Consider the following 21,034-nt stretch of genomic DNA (forward strand, 5'->3'; position numbering starts at 1 on the left):
CGACCTGAGCACCCTGGACGAGTGTGTGTTGTTGGTACTAGAGTAGGCATTAGAAATTATTTTGGGATTTCTTCGCATCAGACTTCATATGCATACAGCGAAGAACAAGAACAAAGGCTGACACAAGAGATCTCAAAAAAGCTTAGGGCGGAGCTTAGGATTGAGCTTAGGGAGGAGCTCAGGCCAAAATTATATGATGAAGTCACTACAGAAGTGACTAACAGAGTTATGCGCCAGTTTGAGCAGCAATTTGAGAGTTATGGGATGTGCTTGCAGCCATCTCTAGTACAGGAACCTGTTGTGCCTCCCACAAGTAAAATTAATAAACATTTAGGTTGAATAATTTATTATTTGTATAATCTAGCATTTACTCTGACAGGGAGAAGCGGGAAAGGAAGTTGTTCAGCACCAACCGTCCTAGGGGATGACATGGACGATGCTAGTCCATGTCTGCTATACGTTTTAGATGGTATTGGAAGGATGTTGGTAGCCCATCGAACAATGTTTCAGGCAGCGACTCTTGTTCATGGTATGAAGCTATCAGAGGATGAGGTGAAGGCCTCAGTAAACGACATTATCATATCAGATGTCTCAATTCCTCTACCCACAGATGAGATTTTCACTGTGGCACAAGCATTCCAGTCTTTTATCGCTTGGCCTAAACACTTGATTGGTTCGATTTATGACCCCCTGGTATGGACTTCTACTTTATACTTCTCAATTTTAAAGTTTACATGTTATTGATGTTGAAACTTATCCTATTTTTTCATGTAACAACAAATGCATGGACAGGAGAAGATTCGTTTATCTGAGGATGATCCTCTTGGTGCATTGCAACAACTTTAAGACATGATTGCAAATGAGCCTATGAAGGTTGAATATGATGCTAATGTATTTGGGAGAGGCTCTGAGGTCCCATCATACCTGCATACCAAGATGTCAGGGAGCTTGCGTCGGGAAGAAAAAAAAGTTGAATATTACAATAATTCAGCTATGGATGATGTAAGTCTATGAGTAATTATTTATATAAAATTGATTTATATATCAAGTATACTTATATCAAAGGTAATTTTTGATTTCCGGTATATGTTTGGTGTAAGTAACAACTTGGGGTACAATGATGTCTATGGCTTTATTGATCCCCAAGTCACTCACGAACCAAATAATTTTGATGAAATCACAACATATCTCATCAGCAGCTTTGCAAGGGGGAAGGACATATATTTTATTCCTTATATATCTAGGTAAGTGAAGTTTTTTAACTTCAAAGTTCCATATGTGATTTTAACATATAACAATTAAGTTGTTATCAATTTCAAGCACCATTGGCAGCTACTTATTATTTCCATACCGGAGAGCTATGCTGTGTGGTTCTGCTCATTGCACAAGTCTCCTCCCAAACATCTCAGACAAGCAGTTGATTGGTAAGAACCTCAATGTTTGGACTTTCTTTGTTATATAAATGAATGCTAAAGCCTTTTTTTTTATAGTTCTATTGCAGCACGTATGATGTTGGTTGGGAGATCAACTGCTAACGGTAGAAAGTTTGCATGGGTTGCTCTCAAGGTTTGGCATATGTTAAAGCCATACTTTCTTATAGTTGTTTTGTTTTAATGATTTTCACTAACTATTTACAACTGTGATGATATATTAGTATAACAGACAAAGTTGGTCATATGAGTATGAATACTACGTAATGTATTGGATGACCCACACTATTCGTGCCCATATCACAAGAGGTTGGGAAACGGTAATATTTAGATTTAATGAATTTTACTTTTCTCCATCATTTGGAATTCATATCCACTAATTAATATCATGTGTCTTGTGTAGAGATTCAAGACTCCTACTCCACTTCCTGAGAAGCCACTTACGTACCTAAGGAAGACACTTGCAAAATATTTAATTAGATTATTCAATAGTTCATAGTTATTAGGATTTTAAAATACATTAGCACATGTTGATTTATTGTTATTAGACTTTGTACATTATGCTTTAAACATTATGTGATGTAAATATTGACTATTGTGTTGAATCTGTGTTGTTATTATATTGTTTGATATGCAGATCTGTTTTTGTGATAATGGATATCACAAAAACATACCTGCTATTAAAAAAATTGCAAGAGAATAAGCCTTGGTTGTAGCCAAAACCGAGGTAGAAAACCTATGTATGGCTTAGGTTCAACCACAACCGATGCCATAGGGTGCACGACAACTTTTTTTTTAAAAAATAGGGCTTTGGCAGCGGTTGAAGCTAGAACCGTCACCATAAGTCCATGTTATTACCTCGGTTCAACCAAGGTAATAACCCCTCCCCCCTCTTTTTTTCTTCCGTACTACTTCGATTGTTGATGAACCGAGGCAGTACCCTTTGAGATATTACCTCGGTTGGAACCGAGGCCAAAAGTTCCCCACCTTTTTACCTCGCCAAGATATGCCTCGGTTTGACAATCGAAGTGTATTGTAAAAAACAACCGTGGTCGTTTCCTTTCGCTACACTAGTGGCTTCTAACCTTGCTACTAAAGCATAAACTTTTGTGTAGTCAATTCCTTCTTTACATATCTAGGTCCGACTGATTTCTTTTTCATCTTTTCAAACTCGAAACATTATGATCTGAAATGTTCAGGTTTGTTGCACTTATAACAAACAATTATGTCTTCCAATCGTCTGTCTTTAGGATTGTTCTTTGAGACAGATCCAAAACATATGCTCTTGAACACCATGCCTCTTCTTTTCCTCCACACAGATTGAAGCTTTCTCGAAATCAATGAGAGCTCCTCTTCATCGTTTTCGTTCATGAAGTCTTGTTCATTGTCTGACTCCTCGGAGGATTCATTAGTTTTGAGAGCTTTGGTGGACGTCTTCTTTACAGATTTGAACATGATACTTTTCTCCTTTTTGATAGAACCATCTTATAGGACTTCGAGCTCATTAGTTCTCCTTAGATGCGGTAAATAACCCCTAAGGATGCTATTTCATCATACTTGAGATCGAAACATTAGCGCCTGTTTTAGGAAACGAAAATGATTTTTCTTAATTTTTCATTGAAGATGAATTGTCTTTCCCCTTGTACCTCAATAAGGAGACTTATGTTATGGTACACTCAATAGTAAAAAAGAATGTTATTTAAAAGTCAAGAAAAAAAAATTTAAATACTATTTTTGTCTTCAACTCAATGATATGTCTTTTAATAATAAAATTGTGACGAAACTCTGTATATTCCTAAAAGGTGGTAATCAATCCCTAACAATGTTATTTAAACCTAACTTGTAGTGCATAGTCGCAAAGGAATGTCCACTACAATAATATGTGCGTCCAAGAAAGTACTTCACCGATTTCAGTCAAGAAACGGAGAAAGAAAATACATATTAGACGCGCCAAAAAAGCATTATACATTACTAGTTAATAAAGTCGAATATTTCCAAGGCTACAGCTGAATAACAACTCAAAAGATTTAGTTTGTGGTGAAAGAGACAAAATTAGAAAGTATAAGACAAAACTGAATGAACTCACATAAAGCCTTGCAGCATAGGACAGGGAGGAAAATTAATCGAAAAGGATATGTATATTTTATTGTTTATTGTGATGTGATAACGAGGAAGGGGTTTTGGGGCATTGAACCGTAGTTGTTGCTTGAAATGCAAGACGTTAAATAAAGGGTTCTTAGATGTTATGTCATTTTATGCTTTTAGGCCAATATGATATCCAATGGGATATGATACATGAAGAGTCACCCTTTTACCCAGAACATGAAAAGGACAAGTAGCTGTGACCTTTGCTCAGGTAAGGTGGGTCAAATGGACTCCACTTGCCAACCAGCAATTAAGACATTTCCAGACTTTCTCCTATTTGGTGCCATGTATTCCATTACTTTCGATTCCAAGGATTGCAAAAACATACTTAATTGCCCCACTCACATCCAATTCACATTTATCAATTTTCATTCATTAATTCTTCTATTATCCACTGTTCAGACTTCAGAACTTCTCTACAACATTTAGAAATATTACTTATTTTTAAAAATAAAAACAAACGGCAACAAAACATTGATTAGAAAAAGAAAAATAATTACATTACCTTTTGTTGAGGTTGTATCAATTGTCGCCACATTTAATCTTTATGAATTAAAAGTATTAATACGGCATTTTATGCTATTAGTGGCACAAGAAACTGAAATATTATTAAAATAAAAAATTGAATTTAAACGTCGTTTAAAAGAGATAAGAAGAAAGCAAAGTATATCAAGGAAAGACGTAAAAAATGCATTTACATGTAATGACTTCAATAATCTAAATTTAGAATACTAGAAAGAATACTTCGGTCAACAACAGTCGTATACAATAACATCTCGATTTATAATGAGTAGTTAAAAATAATCATCTATAACAGTCTTACTTCATCAGAATTATCTTCCATAAAAATAAGAATTTATAAGTTAATCTTGCATAAGATAATGAAATAGAAAGAGGTAAACAAAATATAAAAAAGGAATATACAGAAATAGCATTTGGGTCATTTATTATGCTAAAACTGGGGATATTTATGGTGACGTAAACTTATAAAAAAAAACCCACCATTTAATGAATATGATTCAAATGGTTGGAAGTTGATTAAAGAAGTTGCAAGTTTCCCATAGGAGACCTCAAATGCAGCGCAATGGGATAGGGACAAATAGCAATAAATTAAAGAGCACTGTCTTTGAATTTTGTCACGACGCTGCACTGGGAAGCAGAAACGAGAAGGAAAAAAATAGGACAAATTATCGTGCAGTACAAACCCAATCCTTGCTATTCTGGGATTACCATAAGATTAGTGTGGGGCACACTCAACACATAGCCACTTTCTCTTAAAAACCCTGCTCTGTGCTTTTTCCTCATTCAAGTAAACCAAAAAATCACCTCTATCTGCACCACCTAATCCAACCAAATATCACATTTTCCTCCACAATATCTTGTGCAAAACACCAACACCAATTGCTCCATATATTATATAATACTATAACAGTAACACTCATAAACCTCAAAATAAATCATTACATTGTTCTACCAAACTCGGTACATAGATACATAGCAGCAGCAACAAAGCAGAGGGTGATAATCTACAAAACTAGGAGGTTTTTCTTCCCTGTAAAGTGTATTAAGTTGCAATCCCAGATTTTAACTCCATAGTAATATTTAGAATAATTGATAATCATAATAGCAAAATACCAAAAAGTTGTTTTCTTTCGTGAGACGGTTTTTCGTTTTCATCTCAGAGAACCTCCTCACCCTCTCGCAACTCCTTCAGTACAGCGGGGACCTCTGGGGGTTCCCTTTCCTCCGGTTCATCAGACCCGCCGAGATTTCCGACACAGGCGAACACGCCGGTCGGCACGGTGGCCGGAAACCAGAGCCTCCGGTTCTCTTCTTCCTCACAATCTCAGTGGTTGCAGTGCAAGCCAGGGTGGTCCTGCAATCCACCCCACCATACCCTCCGGAGCCTGACGAGGTTCTAGCCGAACCGGCCGGTTCCAGAACCGAGTCAGGGGTCATCAGACCATCGTCGAGCCCACATTCCGGTAGCGGCAAGTAGTTGCACTCGAAGAGGTAACCAGAGAGAGAACCCTTAGTTCTGACCAGATAATTGATCTGTGAGAAAAACAATACAGGTATATGAATGAGAAAAGAGAAAAGTATATATATATATATATATATATATATATATATATATATATAAATAATATGCACAAAAAAGGGTGGGAATGCATTATGTATTATGGAACAATAATGATAACGTTGGTAAGGGGGTGAAATTAGGAGTGATAAAAGAGGACCTTGCAAGAAAGGGAGCAGAAATGGTATGGGTCTTGCAGACTTCTGTCACAGGTGCTGCAGAAATTGCCGGAGCCTCTGAAGTTCCTTGCCTGTGGCCTTTGGTTTAAAAATACCACTTTTGCACTGTTGGTCGTGTAGGACTGTAGAGAGAGAAAGTAACCATGTGGGTGTGAGTGATAGAGCTTAAAACATTTCACAAAGCGAACCATCCCTTTGTGCAACTTCCACCCACTATCATGTAAGACAGACATGAAAGGAAAAAAAAACATATACTGAAATTCTAACTTGACAAATTGCTCTTCTTAATTAGCTTGCTTGAAACACCAGGTTGAGGTTGAAGTTGCACGAAGGAAATTAGACACCGCCAGAATTCTTTTAATTGTGTTTTAATGAAACTTTATAACCTTGCTCAATTATGCCGAATGAACTGAACCTGTATTTGAAAATTAAAGGGAAAAAGAAAGGTAAAAACATACTTGAACTGAAGTGCAGTCAATTAATTTTGCAGCGTCATCCAACCTTATAACATCATGATACACATATCTTCTAATCTGCAAAAGGGTGTAAAGAGAAGTTAAAAGAATTCATGAGAGGATTTGTTTTGGGTGTGTTGATGTTTGTTTGCATCTTCTGTGTAACGCAGTGAACAACAGTACCTGCAAGAGTCTATGAGAGCGGTGAGGGGACAAACAGTGAGGGCAGAGACTGATGCAACAATCCAAGCAATAGACGTTCTTCTCGTTCTTCTTTGCCTCCTCGTGAATTATGCAAGCGTTGTAGAACTTCTCGGTGAGGAGGAGTTGAAGCCAAGAAGGAGCATGAGAGGAGGAAGAAACGAACTGCACGGGTGACTGAAAGAAGGAATTGAGTTAAAATAAACAGAAAATGGAAGAAGAAAGAGAAGAAAAGAGGAAGCAAGGAAAGAAGCAAAGTGAGAAAGGCAAAGAGGAAGAAAGGGAATCGACCATGATAATTTTTTTCCCTTTGCAATTTGAATTTTGATGAGTGTTTGCGTCAGGAGAGTGAAGCGAAGTAAGTTGAAAAGAGGCATAAAAATGGTATAGCTAAAGAAGAAAGCAGTGAGGTGTGTGAAAGGTCATTAAATTGAAGCACAAATATGTGTATGAGTAGTGTGTAGTATGTATGTACCCACCATTGTTTTTGGTAGTGAAATTTGAATTTGCGTGTGTGAGTGTGTCAGGGGGAGAAGAAGGAAAAAGAATTGGGTGAGTGAGTAGTGTGCGATGGTTATGGAGAAGAGTGAGGCAGTGGAGGCATGATCAGAGTAAGTAAAAACTGGATTTTGAAAAAGGAAGAGAGAGAAAGAGAGAGTAAAAGGAAACGGCGCCTGGCAGCTGAAGATACAAATATTACTGTTACCAAGAAAGAATAGGCGAGAAGGAAAGAAAGGATGTGGTATGGTGAGGAATGGTGGGGAGGGTAGCCACAATTAAAGACAATTCAGTCGTACACTACACTTAATTGCTCCACAAGCTTCATCAAATAACTCATCAAAATCTTCCAAATAAATATATATTATTATCACATCAAAACAATTTACAGTGCCTTTTCGATTTGTTTTACCGTTTATTAAATAATTTACTGTTATTCTTCCTTATTTTCTGACTATTATGATAACGAAAATGCCTTTGCGTTCTGGGAAACCACTCAGTTTTGATTTTCGTGATTTTCGTTATTGTAAGAAAAATTGTTCTCGGTTTAATGAAATTCAATGTTTTTTTTTTATTTTTAAGCCTTAGTATTATATATATTAATTAACTTCTTATGTATTGAATAAAAACTTAAATGATCATTTCGATTAATAAATAATTGTTCACATATTGTTACGTAAAAAAGTTTAATTTGAGAACTAAAATGAAAAGTTTTTAGAATAAAAGAAAAGAAAAATTTAAAACGGTAATTTCAATTTTTTAGAGATAAAAAATAAGGAAAAAAGTTATAGAAACCAAAATTATGGCTAGTTAATTTTACTATGACTAGAAACATATATAAGTTTTAATTGTATAAGTAATTATTATTGTTCTTAATTAGGATTTAAAATAATTTTTTTCGTATTAAAAGTGAATTACACAACTAAATAACATTTGCTATAAGTAAAAGTAGAAAAAGTAACCAATATCACACTAAAATATGACAGTTATTTTGGATTATTTTTATAGAATACTTCTCATAAGTAAGAAGAATATTAATTACATTCCAAAAAAATTGAAAGATAAATAGCAATTAACTTTTATGTGAATAAATACATTTAACGATAATTAATTAGAAAATAAACATGGACAGCTGGGAATTTAACCATTTTAATATTTATCTTTTAATTGTCAAATTTATATTTCTTTAATATATTTTAACAGTCTATATTTGAGAAGATTAATAATTATTAAATATTGAATTCAATCAACTATTAAATAATTTCCATGTTATGTATACAAAATATTTTACAGAACTAAAATATATTAAGTATGAATATAAAATTTAATAATAGGAATCAATTATTAGTTAGCAAAACAAAATTTGTGTCAGATACAACTGTTAACATAATTATTATAAAGTGAATAAATTTGTCATGCATATTATTAAAAAAATAATAGTGCAAAGTTTATTTAGCTTGCTATTACCTATTTAGGTTTATTTTTATCCTTTATATTATTTTGACATGAAAATATCTCGTCAGTATAATTAAAATCAAATAACCAACATTAGGTTCACAGAAGTAGAATCAAACTTTCCATACAATAAGTAGAATATTAGACTGAAATCCCACGAAATAAAGTATCAAATACCAAACAAACGTAATTTAAAAGAAAAATCATAAAATTCTAGATTTATGATTTAGATTACCTATTCATAATATTATAAGAAAAATAGCTATATCTATGTAATTATAAATAATCAAAATCATTACTCTTTTGATTACAGAGTCTACAATTAATTTAAAAATAATAATAATCATGTTTTAGTTGTTCAGGATGATAAATTAAGATACTTTCTAATATCAGAAAGCAACATTGAAGTACTAACATACTATATTATTAAATAATATAATATATTAAACAGTTAAAACTATTTTACTACCAATAATAATAATAATAATTGTATTATTATAGAAAAATATAATATTTTATAATTTTGTAAATATAGCTCCAGCAATAATAACAGTATTAATCCCGACGTGATTTAAACAATGAAAATATTTGTTATTTAAAAAACAAAAAATAAAATGGGTAAGCATAAAATAATGAAGGATAATGGAATCAAAATCGCAACTTTCTTTTTGCATTGTTGTTTACTAAGAGCCCGTGTCCCGAAAACCCTAAAAACCCTAACCAAATGGTTGTCTTGCTGGCGCGTTCTCTCTCTCTCTCTCTCCGTGCTAAGTGCTAAATGACAAGACAAGAAACAGTGACTTTTCTCAGTTATCGGTAGAAAATGGTTGAAAAAGTGCCCTGTGTGAATAGGGCTTAAAATGACCATATTCGTAATGACAATTGTACCCACCACCATCTGTATCGCTTCATACTTCAACATAATTTACTCTAATTAAATAGCTTCATGTCTATTTATTTTCCATAACTTGGTTTAATTATGTAGGTTCATGTCTATTTATTCGGTATTTTTTTCAATGAATTGGTGTGAAAAATTGAATTTTTCCTACAAATAATCTATTTTTTAAATACAATATTACATATAGACCCAGTGACGATAATTTTTCAAATCAGCCTATTCAATGTATATGGTCAGAATTTGGACTTGAATTCTTCTCACATTTTTTTTTCACACCAATAATCTTTATTTTAAATAGTTACTTTTAAAAATAAAAATAAAATAGTCACCATTTCATTTAAAACTTAAATAAAAGAAAATTCATGTTTTTATAGTTTTATTAATTTATAAAATTAAAACATAATAAAATAAAAGTTTTGAAATTATTTACACAGTCAAATTTTCATTATTTATTGTTGAGGATTTTAACTTAATACATATACGACTTCCATATAAATATATGAACATCACAAATAAAAATTACAACCACAAAAGTGAACATAAGAAAGTAGAACATTTTAGTTTTAAAAATAAATTTTGAAAGTGCTTAAAATAAAAAATTGTTTGAAAATTAACAATTTTTTATCAGAAATCTTTTCTTTCATTAAAAGTAAAACATACAAAAATATACGTTAAGCCTCGAAGAGAGATTTGAGTAATAAGTGAATAAATTTAAAAATCTTTTTTTTTTCTAAATCACCTTCACACGTTTCAATAGTCATTCAAAAATATAAATAATTTAAAATAATCTATTAATGATCTAACGAACCTTACTAATCTTCTATCCGAGCTTGATTAGTCTCAAAAAGCCTTAGAATATTGGTGAATCATCTATGGGTAAAAGAAATACATATTTATAAAGAATTTCCTTTTTCTTTCCTAAACAAAGTGGTAAATGTTGACCATTTTCATCTAATTGAAACCTGGGAAGCAAACAATAGGCAATGAACACAAGAAAAGGAAAATAAAACACTTTAAAAAGGAGAACAAAAACTTAAAGATTCAACTTGAAGATTCTACTAATCCTATTACTCAGGTTGCTAGACAACTAATTATTTTACTAAGACAAGTTATGGAGGACCATTAAGAGGACATATTGGACCACTCATAAGAGTAATGACAAAGATGATTTGAAAGAGGAAGATGGAGCTCCAAGAACTCTACTTTTGTAGAGGATCAACTACTAAACTCTTCTTTTCTCTTAAACATCACTTCAAGTGAAAAACATTATGTGAATATCTCTTTTGTCTCTAATGTCCACTTATGATATTTTAATCTGAAGCTTGTAGATGTGTGTAGAGTACGTTATCTGCAAAGAATAAAGTAGATTGTGCATGCAGTAGACATGTCTTTCCTCTTATCACTTTTGTTGTTTTTGAACGTTGAACATTTAATGACATTTAATGATTGCTCAAAACAACAAAGTTTTTTTTCTACCGTTAAGGTAGCGTTTAACAATTTAGCTTTTCTTCTAAAGATACCAGGCGTTGACTAAAGACTTCATCGTTGAACGAAGCAATAGTTTAGCTCATGGTATCGTTTAGACTAATGTAAACACTTTTTGTGACTTTGCCTTTTTAGAGCAACAACGTTTAACATTGTTTGTGTTTTCTTTGGTGCTTTAAGTTTTAGTCTTTTACAGTGTTTTTGTCAACAACATTGTCTTGACATTGCTTCGTTTTCCCAAGAGTTAAACTGAATACTCTTGGGTATAGTAAGTTGTATGCGTTTAACTTCAACTCTCTTAGACGCTTTGACTTAACAGTCGTTTAACATAACGTCTAGGTGTTTTGACTTAGTTGTTTTTTCGTTTCCTAAAATCCTAAATCTTTTTTTAAGGTTTTTCTATGTTGGTGATTTTGAACCCAACTCTTATGTTTCTTCCTATGGTATTTTCAAATTATTATTTCGTTTAATGTAATTTGGTTAAACTTCAAAACATGAGAACATTTAGATGTATAGATGATTTTGTCTTAACACAAGAGATAGTGAATAATGCTCTTAGACAACATGCTTCATTTGAATAAATGACTATCATTTATTTAGAAGATTTTCTAAATGAATCCAATAAGAGATTTTACAATTTATTGGTAAAGGCAAATGAACCTGTATTTGAAAGGGCAATAAAGTAAAAAATGCCAATATGTATTAGACTTTTGGCTTGCAAATCAAATTAGAACGTTCCTAAATGATGCTTGAACTTTTTTTCGAAAATCTTTTTAGATGTAACACCACCAAATACTTCTTTGCCAAACAATTATTATGAAGACAATAGATTAGTTTCAAAGTTGGGATTTAAGGCTAAGAAGATTAATTTTTGTTTGAATGGTTGTATGCTTTTTTATGACAATGATAGTGGCAAAAATGATGCGTCATTGCTTCAATGTAAATTTTATGGGCTACCTCGATATCATACAATCCATCCAGGACAATGGAAGAAAAAATAATTCCATTGAAGTCAATATTCTACTCACCTATAATTCTAGGATTACAAATAACATTTGCTTATATAAAAAAATCATGACATATGACTTGGCATGATGAGAAAAAAACACATGGAATGCTACGTCATCCATTTGATTGTGAAGCCCGAAAACACTTTGATCAAAAGCATCCATCCTTCATCAGTGATCCCCGTAACGTTCAAGTTGGTCTATGTTTGGATGGATTTATTTCGTACATTACGACATTGTCATCACCATATTGTTGTTGGTATGTGATTGCTATTCCAAACAATCTTCCACTTAAGATATGTGCCAATAAGGGGACCCTAGTCTCTACTATATTGGTTATTGAAATGGTTTAATCTTTCTTGCACAACAAAATGGCATAACAAGTGTTTAAATCATTAACATGTTAAGTGCTAAAAGTATTAATCCTTTCTTGATTAGTGAAATAGGCCTAAACTGATTGAAAATCTAGGTTTCTAGTAATAATAATCGATTACATAAGTGATATAATCTGTTAGACTAAGCTAGAGAACACTTAGAAGGCAAAACAAGGGCAAAGTACTATGTTATAATCGATTAAAACATAAAGAAAGGCATAATATGTTATATAAATAACATAATCTTTTAAGAAAGGCAAATGGATGACTAACAAGGCTAAGTGGCAACATAATTAATTATATAAGTTCCATAATCGATTAAAACAAAAATGAAGGACTAATCCATTATAAAAATAATCTAATGTGTTAGGTTAGTTGAAAGAGGCAGTTATAAGCTAAATGTCTAAATAGTTGATTACATAAGTACCATAATCGATTAAAACATAAAGAAAAACTTAATAAGTTATGTTATTAACATAATCGATTAAACTGCGACAATATTTTTTTTTGTATAAAAACCATGCTTGAGACCTGATTCTTGAACGTTTTAATTGGCATATACTAACATTCTCTCTGAGTTTGAAGTATAGGTTTTCTCAAGAAGTGTTCTTCAAGGATTTTAAGCTTCATTGGTGATTAAACAATCAAGGATTCATTCAAGGATTTTAACATTCTTTGTGTGTTTTGATCTTTCTTTCATATTTCTTTACTTGGTTGATTCATTTATCTTTGTTTATTGATTTCAAGATCCAAGAACTCTTTAAAGATTTGAAAAAGATTTTGAAAAAAAGGTTTAAATCCAATTCACCGCCCTCTTGGATTGAGATATAAGGGCTCCTATTTTTAACAATTGGCATGAGAGCGTGGGTTATTGAAATTTAATTGATTACACATATCCAAATGGCCAATATATCTCAAACCTTTTGTGAAGGGGCAAGGCCATTCAATGGTCCCTATGAACCAACCAAGATAGAAAATGGGAAGACCAAACTCAAAGACTTCTCTAAGTTAGGAAGGTTGAAACAAGAAGAGGAAGAGAAAAGACACACAGTTGCCTTGAAGTCCGCTGCCAAAATTGATACAAAATATGACTCAAAGAAAGATGATTATGGAGATGATCAATTTGCAGAAAACTCTGACAATGAAGAGCTAAATCTAATGGCAAAAAGTTTATCTAAATTCTTTAGATATAAAGGTAAAGCTAACAATAATTTGCAAGAAACAAAAAGTCCTCCCGGAAGCAAGATAAGTCTGATGCTCCCACCTATTAAGAATGTGGAAAAGTAGGACACATCAAGCCAAAATGTCCCATACTCAAATTAAAGCGAAAAATTGAAGAGGAAAATGATGACACAGTGAATCCAACGAGTATCCTAAAGAAGAAATTGATTTCGGCTTGATGGCCAAACCTGCATCATCTAAAAGTAGTGAAGATAAAAGTGGAAAGGAGTCCATGTGGTATCTTGATAGCGGCTGCTCAAGAAACATGACAGGAGATGCTACAAAATTTAGCAGTTTGTTTCACACAAAAAGTGGATATGTTACCTATGGAAATAACAACGTGGGTAAAATCACTAGTATTAGTAAAATACAAACTCCCTCCTCATATACTATTGAAAATGTTTTACTTGTTGATGGTCTTAAACACAACTTGGTAAGTATTAGCCAACTCTATGGTAAGGGCTTAAAGGTCACTTTTGAATCAAATCATTGTTTGATTTGTCATGCATCATCACATGAACTTGTTCTAGTAGGTAGGAGACATAACAACATATACATGGTTGACTTCAAATATACTTCTTTCAAATATGTTATATGTTTATTGTCAAAAGAGGATGAACCTTGGTTATGGCACAAGAGACTTGCACACATACAGATGCATCATCTAAATAAGCTTGTATATAAAGGTCTTGTAACACGATTACCAAATATAAAGTTTGAATTTGATAGACTATGTGATGTCTGCCAAAAGGGAAAACAAGTGAAAACTTCCTTCAAATCCAAATGGGTCATATCCACCACTAGACCACTAGAGTTGATACACATGGATTTATTTGGTTCATCTAGAATAAAAAGTCTAGGAGGAAATTACTATGGATTTGTTCTTGTAGATGACTACTCTAGGTTCACTTGGACCTTCTTCCTTGCATCCAAGAGTGATAGATTCAGAGTTTTTAAGAAATTTTCCTCCATAATTTAGAATGAGAAAGAACATAAAATAAAAGCTATTAGGAGCGATCATAGGGGGAGTTTCAAAATGAGAGTTTTGAGAATTTTTGTGAAGAATAAAATATTTCACACAATTTCTCTGCACCTAGAACACCACAATAGAATGGTGTTGTTGAAAGAAAAAATAGGCCACTAGAGGAACTAGCTAGAACCATGCTTAATGAAAGATCTTTGCCTAAATACTTTTGGGTTGATGGTGTTAACACAACATGCTATGTGTTAAAGAGAACTATCATAAGACTTATGCTAAAGCTCACTCATTATTAATTATTCAAAGGAAGAAAACCTAACATCACTCATTTAAAGGTCTTTGGTTGCAAATGTTTTGTATTAAACAATGGTAAAAGCAATCTAGGCCAGTTTGACTCTATAGTAGATGAAGGAATTTTTCTAGGCTACTCATTAACAAGCAAAGCCTATAAAATCTATAATAAACGCACTTTAACTGTGGAATAATCCATTCATGTTGCTTTTTGATGAGAATTTTAATAGTTTTACTAACACAATGCAACCAAGAGAAAGTCTAGATGTAGGTGAACTTGATACAGATGTGGAATAAGACATAGAAGACACTCAAGAATCACAAACTCCTACTAAAACTGAAACAAAAACCAATGTTTACCCTTATAAGGATTTGACAAGTCCAAAGGACTTGTCAAAAAGCAACATCATAAGAGATATCACCAAAGAAGTGTCCACAAGAAGCCAACTGGTCAATTATGCATGAATGTAGCTTTTGCATCTTAAATTGAACCCAAAAATGTCAATGATGCATTACAGGATGAAAACTGGTTCTTGGCCATGCAAGAGGAATTGAATGAATTCAAAAGGAATAATGTATGGTCGCTTGTTTGAAGAAACAATGTTCATCAAGTGATTGAAACCAAATGAGTTTTTAGAAATAAGATGGATGATTTTGGAACTATTATAAAGAACAAGGCTATAGTCAAGAAGAAGGAATAGTCAAGAAGAAGGAATAGCTTAAGATGAGACATATGCACCAGTTACAAGACTTGAAGTAATTAGAATCTTACTTGTTATTGCATATATGCTCAACTTTAAACTATACCAAATGGATGTGAAAAGTGAGTTTCTAAATGGCTATATCAAAGAAGAAGTTTTTGTAGAACAACCTCTTGGTTTCCAAGATTTTGAGTTTCTTGATCATATATTTAAGCTAAAAAAGGCACCCTATGGACTCAAGCAAGCACCTCGCTCATGGTATGAAAGGGTAAGTGAATTGCTTCTTAAGAAAAAGCTCCAAAGGGGTAAAGTAGATTCAACTCTTTTTATTGAGAAATCTGGACAAAATCTACTATTTGTACAAATTTATGCAGATGGCATTGTATTTGGCTCTACTAACCCTCAATTATGCAAAGAATTCTATAGAATGAACAATGTTAGAATATGATGTACACCAAAATGCAGAAAGATATGAAAAACAAACCTATAACACTACTAAAACACATGTAAGCCAAGGCAATCCATTAAACCAATTCTAATTTGGCAATAAGCATCATTGTTATAACATATCTATTACGAACCAATTTCAAATTGGAAGCAAGCATAATTGGCAGCAAGCATCATTAAGGTATTCCATTAAACCAATTTCAGAACCAAAACAAGAACCTAATCCATTCAACATAGATTTACCTTCGGCAAACCTGCAACATTAGACCTCCATCGCCAATTTAAGGCTTCTGGACAACTACGAACCATCCACCACCACCCGCCATCGTGACGCAACGGCCATTGCCACGTAGAGTGACCACCGGTGCGCACCAACCACTAAGAACTGTCCACCACCTACCAAGCTTCGCCACCTTTGTGCCACCGTCAAGCCACTATCCTCACGCTCACACCACCAGCGTTGCACTACCACCACCACCAGCCACCAGCATCCATAGACCATCACCGTGGGGGTTTGAGATTAGGGGTTGGGGAGGTTAGGGGAGAGGGTTTTTTGTGGAAAACGAAAATAGTGGAGACGGAAAAAAACTTACCGACGGTCATTGTCTGTTGGTAATGAAAGATGATGTTTACTGACAGATATATCCGTCGGTAAGTAATGAAGTCCATTACCAACAGTAATAGGCCTGTTGGTAAGTACCCATTATGCACTCTATTGGTAAATCAACCGATAAATGTGTGTTACCGACGAATCATTAAAGTGGATGAATATAAGTCTATATTGTTTTGATTGTGCTTTATTTGAAATGAAGTGCTTGAATTGTCACACATCATCCAACATTAAAAATGTTACCTATAGCACCCAACTCAACCTTATCGGTCTCTTAAAGTGTCACAATTACCTAATAATCAAACCCACACTATTATTCATAATAGCAAACTTTTTAGTCTTCCAAATTTATCATAAGCAGAAAACATCAATTCAAGAGTATTAATATTTACAATTTCAAGCAGTGTTATTACGAATCTAAGAAAAATTAAAATAAACCAGAATAGGAAAAAGAGAAATAATTAACTACAGAGAACATTGAGTGTGGATTGTTCAAATCCTAGCAAAAGATGAAAGAATAGTTTTCACTTTTTGTAGCTATGCTAGACTAAAAAGGGAGAATGTAAGATAAAAGTGACAAATGAAGTAATAAAAACAGAAAGGAGGAGACAAAGAAGCAAGCAAGAGTCATGCGAAGGGATCACATAGCAACAATAGACAAAGCTTGTGCGATTTGACATTCTGGTCAAAGCTTTTGATAAATTATGCAGAATGCTACCTTGCCACACTTAGATTTTGGTATCATTTATTGTTTTTCTATTCCACTGATACAAAATAGCAAAGTGGGGATAGGGCAGGTACACGTGACAAATGAAGTTTGAAAATGGTAATGCATATGAAATAGGATTTCACAACCACATGCTAATGCTTATCATTGCACAGATTTCACACCCTATTACGAAGAACAAGCTCAAATTTTACTGTTTATATTCTAAACACAAAACTTACCTTAACAGTTCGTGTGACAGCTGACACGGTAGGGCCTCTCGATAGTGTAGTGGACAACAACCACAACATCCTCACTCCACGATGGCAACAGTAAAAAATACAATAGCGTCCCTCGACCAAGATCCCTCAACACAAACAAGACATCCCGACAACCTCACATCATAGTAGGGTCACACCATAATAATGAACTCACAACAGGGACAGGGTCAGACGCTATTCGACATTGGCTAGATTGAAAGAGGAAAGGAGAGTGAACTATTCTCAATGAAAGTGCAAAGTAAAATTGGAGAGAAAAATCCCAATTGTGAATCTAATTCAATCGACCAAGTTACTGACGATTACATTACTAAGAGATGTATCCATTGGTAATTTCGTCAATAATTCTGTCACATCCTCAATAAATTCTTCAATAAATATCAACAAAAATATCTATAGATAAATAAAACAGGAGTATCCCTTGGTAATTTTGTCAGTAATTCTGTCAATAATTAACATTTACCGTTACATCTTATGCTATTAGTAATAATATGTTGATAATTTGTGTTTTCTTATAGTGACTTTTTCTTGTGGTTGCTTAGTTATGCTATATGAGACAATTTAGGTTTCGATGCTACCATGAAAAGAGTTAAATATGTGGTTTACATTGATTAATGAGATTATGTGTGTCTCAATGTTGGTTATCTCAAGAATCTAAGTGCACTTTTGCTACTCTTGGATTGTTACAACCATTATCTACTTGATCAGATTTGACAACTTTGTAATGGAAACATATTAGAATGGATTTCGTAGAAGGGTTATGTTAGGAATAAAAGAGAATGAGTTAGACACGTGTGAGACACGTGTAAGGAGAGTAATATGTTATAGTTGTTAGAAGAGAGAGAAGGTATAAATAATAAACTAAGTAGGGGGAGAGGGGGATGGGAGAATTTGTTCAGACTGGATATTTTCCAGAGGAGGAAGGTTAGGCTTCCTTGGGGTGATTCTTGTATTCTAATTCACTTTCATCATTAATACATATATACATACTTTTCCATTCTTTATTCGAGAGTTGTGGTGAGAAGAGAGTCTTGATTAGGTTATTGGCATAAAGTAACCTAACAATTGGTCCGACCTGCCGGATCCAAATCGGAGGAGTTGCGCGATGGAGAACAGTTGAATGCACTGGAGGAAAGTGGGAAGGAAGATTTGATTCCATGGAGACGTTGGAGGATATTCAAGCGGAGTGGAGGGAAGGGCTCGAAAGAATCGTGACCGTGGAAGACGAAACATTAATCGCGACCGTGGGAGAAGAAGGAACCAGCGTCGGAGCTCCGAAGGGAGTCGCGATTCCGTCAACGCTGAACGCAAACGGCGACCACCAGAGAAGTCGGAGGACGAAGCGGAAGAGGACAGAGGAGACGTGCAACGTAGCGGGATGAAGCGCATTGAACTCCCAACATTCGAAGGAGTGGACCCCATGGGCTGGATCGCGAAGGCAGAGAAATTTTTCGATCTACAGAACTTGACGGAGAGGAAGAAGATGAAGTTGGTATATACCTGTATGGAGAGAGGCGCGAGCTACTATTGGATTCGTTTCTGGCGGAAGAAAACCCGACATCCAAATTGGAAGATATTCACGGAAGCGCTGACGCGGAGGTTCGGCGAACTGAATCGAGACACCGTTTGTGAGGAGCTGGCAGCGGAGCGACAGGAGGGAAGCGTCAACAAGGACTTCCAGGAGTTGGGAAATTCGGTGCCACAAGCATCGGGAAAACCAGATCACTCATTTTCTGTTTCTGTCGATCTTGGAGCTGGCATTATAAATGGTGTTGAGGCTGTGGGGGCTATTGAGCGAAGATCAGATACTTATTCGTTGATTGGTGATCCGTTCGATCTTGGGTCGACAATGATGAACAGTGATTGCCTTCGCAATGACAAAGAAACCAAACAAAACAATTCGGCAAATAGACCATTTAATTCCGAAAGGGACAGTTCGGTGGAAAGAAAGCTTGATGAGGATATTTTGAGCTCTCAGGTGAGGAGGGTTAGGGATTGGCACTACACTCACTTGGAGCATGATTGTGCTGCTTCACTTAATAATGTTTCTCTTTCCGATGGAATCACGAAAGTGTATAGGAGTTTTGGAGGAGATCATGGTATGATTATAAGGGGTCACAGTTTCGTTGTTGAGTATCTGGGAGAAAGAATCACAATTCCCTTGAACCACATTGTAACAAATGTGTCAAATGATATCAAGGAGCCTGGTCAAAATTATAAAATCAAAGTTTCTACAGCAAATAACAACGATTTCTTTGGTGATACTGTTCTTGTTACTGTTTTACTGGGCAGTTTGAAGGCTGGAACTATACAGTGGTACCCACCTTTGCCACAATGGAAATGTTTTTCGGGGAAGCGTTTTAGTTATGGAACTCTAAATACAGTGGTTCTGGAATTTCCTAGTGAAGTTTGGGATTATGCTGGGGACTACTTGGCAGCAACAAATGCGAGGAGAAACACTGGTCACTACTTTATGTTTTGTAATGTTAGGAACGCAGTTGGGGTTCCTGCCCTTATTGCATTAGAAGTTGGTAAAGTAGCCATAGATGGTCAAAGCTGGAGCTCTTCGGGTCATCTCAAACATGCAATTAAGGTTCTCCGAAAATTTTTTGGGCAGGATTCAGTTCCAGATCATGTTACATATGTGGTGACTGATTGGGATACTGTTTGGGGGGCGATGATGAGTGGACTACGTGAGTCTGTTAGCAAAATGGACATATTGAGCACTGGAAATGAATATATTGTTGAGATGAAGGGATTAGAAATCAGAGACAAACTTTATCTTTGAGTCGGGAGGTTTGGATGGAATTTAGGAGCTACCTGTTTGGCATCCCTGGGAAAAATGAAAGTAGATTGGTGGCAGTTGAGCATGGAGATTGAGCAGGAAGAATGGAAGACATCGGTGGAGGATTCGAGGAGCAGAATGTTGGAAGTTGATAGAATCCAGGAAGAATGGAAGATATTGGAGGAGGATTTGCCACCACCCAAGCCTCCAGACTTGAATTGGAGGGCATCACCTGGGAAGGGAAGAGGAGCATTACGGCAAATAACAGTTCCCTAACTTCAACCTTGAGGACAAGGTTGATTTTGAGGGGGAGAGTAATGTTAGGAATAAAAGAGAATGAGTTAGACACGTGTGAGACACGTGTAAGGAGAGTAATATGTTATAGTTGTTAGAAGAGAGAGAAGGTATAAATAATAAACTAAGTAGGGGGAGAGGGGATGGGAGAATTTGTTCAGACTGGATATTTTCCAGAGGAGGAAGGTTAGGCTTCCTTGGGGTGATTCTTGTATTCTGATTCACTTTCATCATTAATACATATATACATACTTTTCCATTCTTTATTCGAGAGTTGTGGTGAGAAGAGAGTCTTGATTAGGTTATTGGCATAAAGTAACCTAACAGGTTACCTAATTCGTTTGGGAAACAAGTCATTTTTGTTGAGGTGTATAGATTTGGTAAGTTGCTCATTTCACAACTATTATATCCCTACACTTTAAGGGAAGTAGCTCAGTCATTTATGGGTACATGAGTGTACATATTCTACTAGGGATAGAGATCATGCATCTTAAGTCAATTTAAACGTTATTATT

The 21,034-nt window shown here is 34.6% G+C and overlaps 1 protein-coding gene and 1 pseudogene across 3 annotated transcripts; one reads left to right on the forward strand and one right to left on the reverse strand.

Moving 5' to 3' along the window:
- The first annotated feature begins 849 nt into the window (after positions 1 to 849).
- On the forward strand, positions 850 to 1,929 carry LOC148200781 (uncharacterized; annotated as a pseudogene).
- A 2,748-nt stretch (positions 1,930 to 4,677) lies between these two features.
- On the reverse strand, positions 4,678 to 7,304 carry LOC124844527 (protein RGF1 INDUCIBLE TRANSCRIPTION FACTOR 1). Of its 3 annotated transcripts, none has more exons than XM_088113776.1 (5): positions 6,786 to 7,304; positions 6,473 to 6,663; positions 6,293 to 6,367; positions 5,816 to 5,956; positions 4,678 to 5,630 (listed from the first exon to the last, which is right to left on the reverse strand). In XM_088113776.1, exons 1-5 carry the CDS (start codon positions 6,865 to 6,867, stop codon positions 5,286 to 5,288), a joined length of 834 nt encoding a protein of 277 aa, XP_087969902.1. In that variant the 5' UTR covers positions 6,868 to 7,304; the 3' UTR covers positions 4,678 to 5,285. The 3 variants fall into 3 exon arrangements, with proteins under 3 accessions (XP_087969902.1, XP_047177439.1, XP_087969901.1); XM_047321483.2 differs by having other exon boundaries at positions 6,473 to 6,667; positions 6,970 to 7,301; XM_088113775.1 differs by having other exon boundaries at positions 6,473 to 6,667; positions 6,782 to 7,299.
- Positions 7,305 to 21,034: the final 13,730 nt, after the last annotated feature.

Source organism: Vigna umbellata, chromosome 4 (genome assembly GCF_029865625.1).
Source record: "Vigna umbellata cultivar VRB3 chromosome 4, Vumbellata_1.0, whole genome shotgun sequence".
In the NCBI taxonomy this organism is placed as follows: domain Eukaryota; kingdom Viridiplantae; phylum Streptophyta; class Magnoliopsida; order Fabales; family Fabaceae; genus Vigna; species Vigna umbellata.

What these genes read in the sequence shown, in the direction of transcription:
- LOC124844527 (XM_088113776.1), bottom strand. Translation starts at nt 6,867, where the DNA reads ATGCCTCTTTTCAACTTACTTCGCTTCACTCTCCTGACGCAAACACTC. An exon ending in TGCAAAGGGAAAAAAATTAT is followed by an intron (nt 6,664 to 6,785) that starts CATGGTCGATTC and finishes TCTTTCAGTCAC; the next exon opens with CCGTGCAGTTCGTTTCTTCC. An exon ending in GCTCTCATAGACTCTTGCAG is followed by an intron (nt 6,368 to 6,472) that starts GTACTGTTGTTC and finishes ACCCTTTTGCAG; the next exon opens with ATTAGAAGATATGTGTATCA.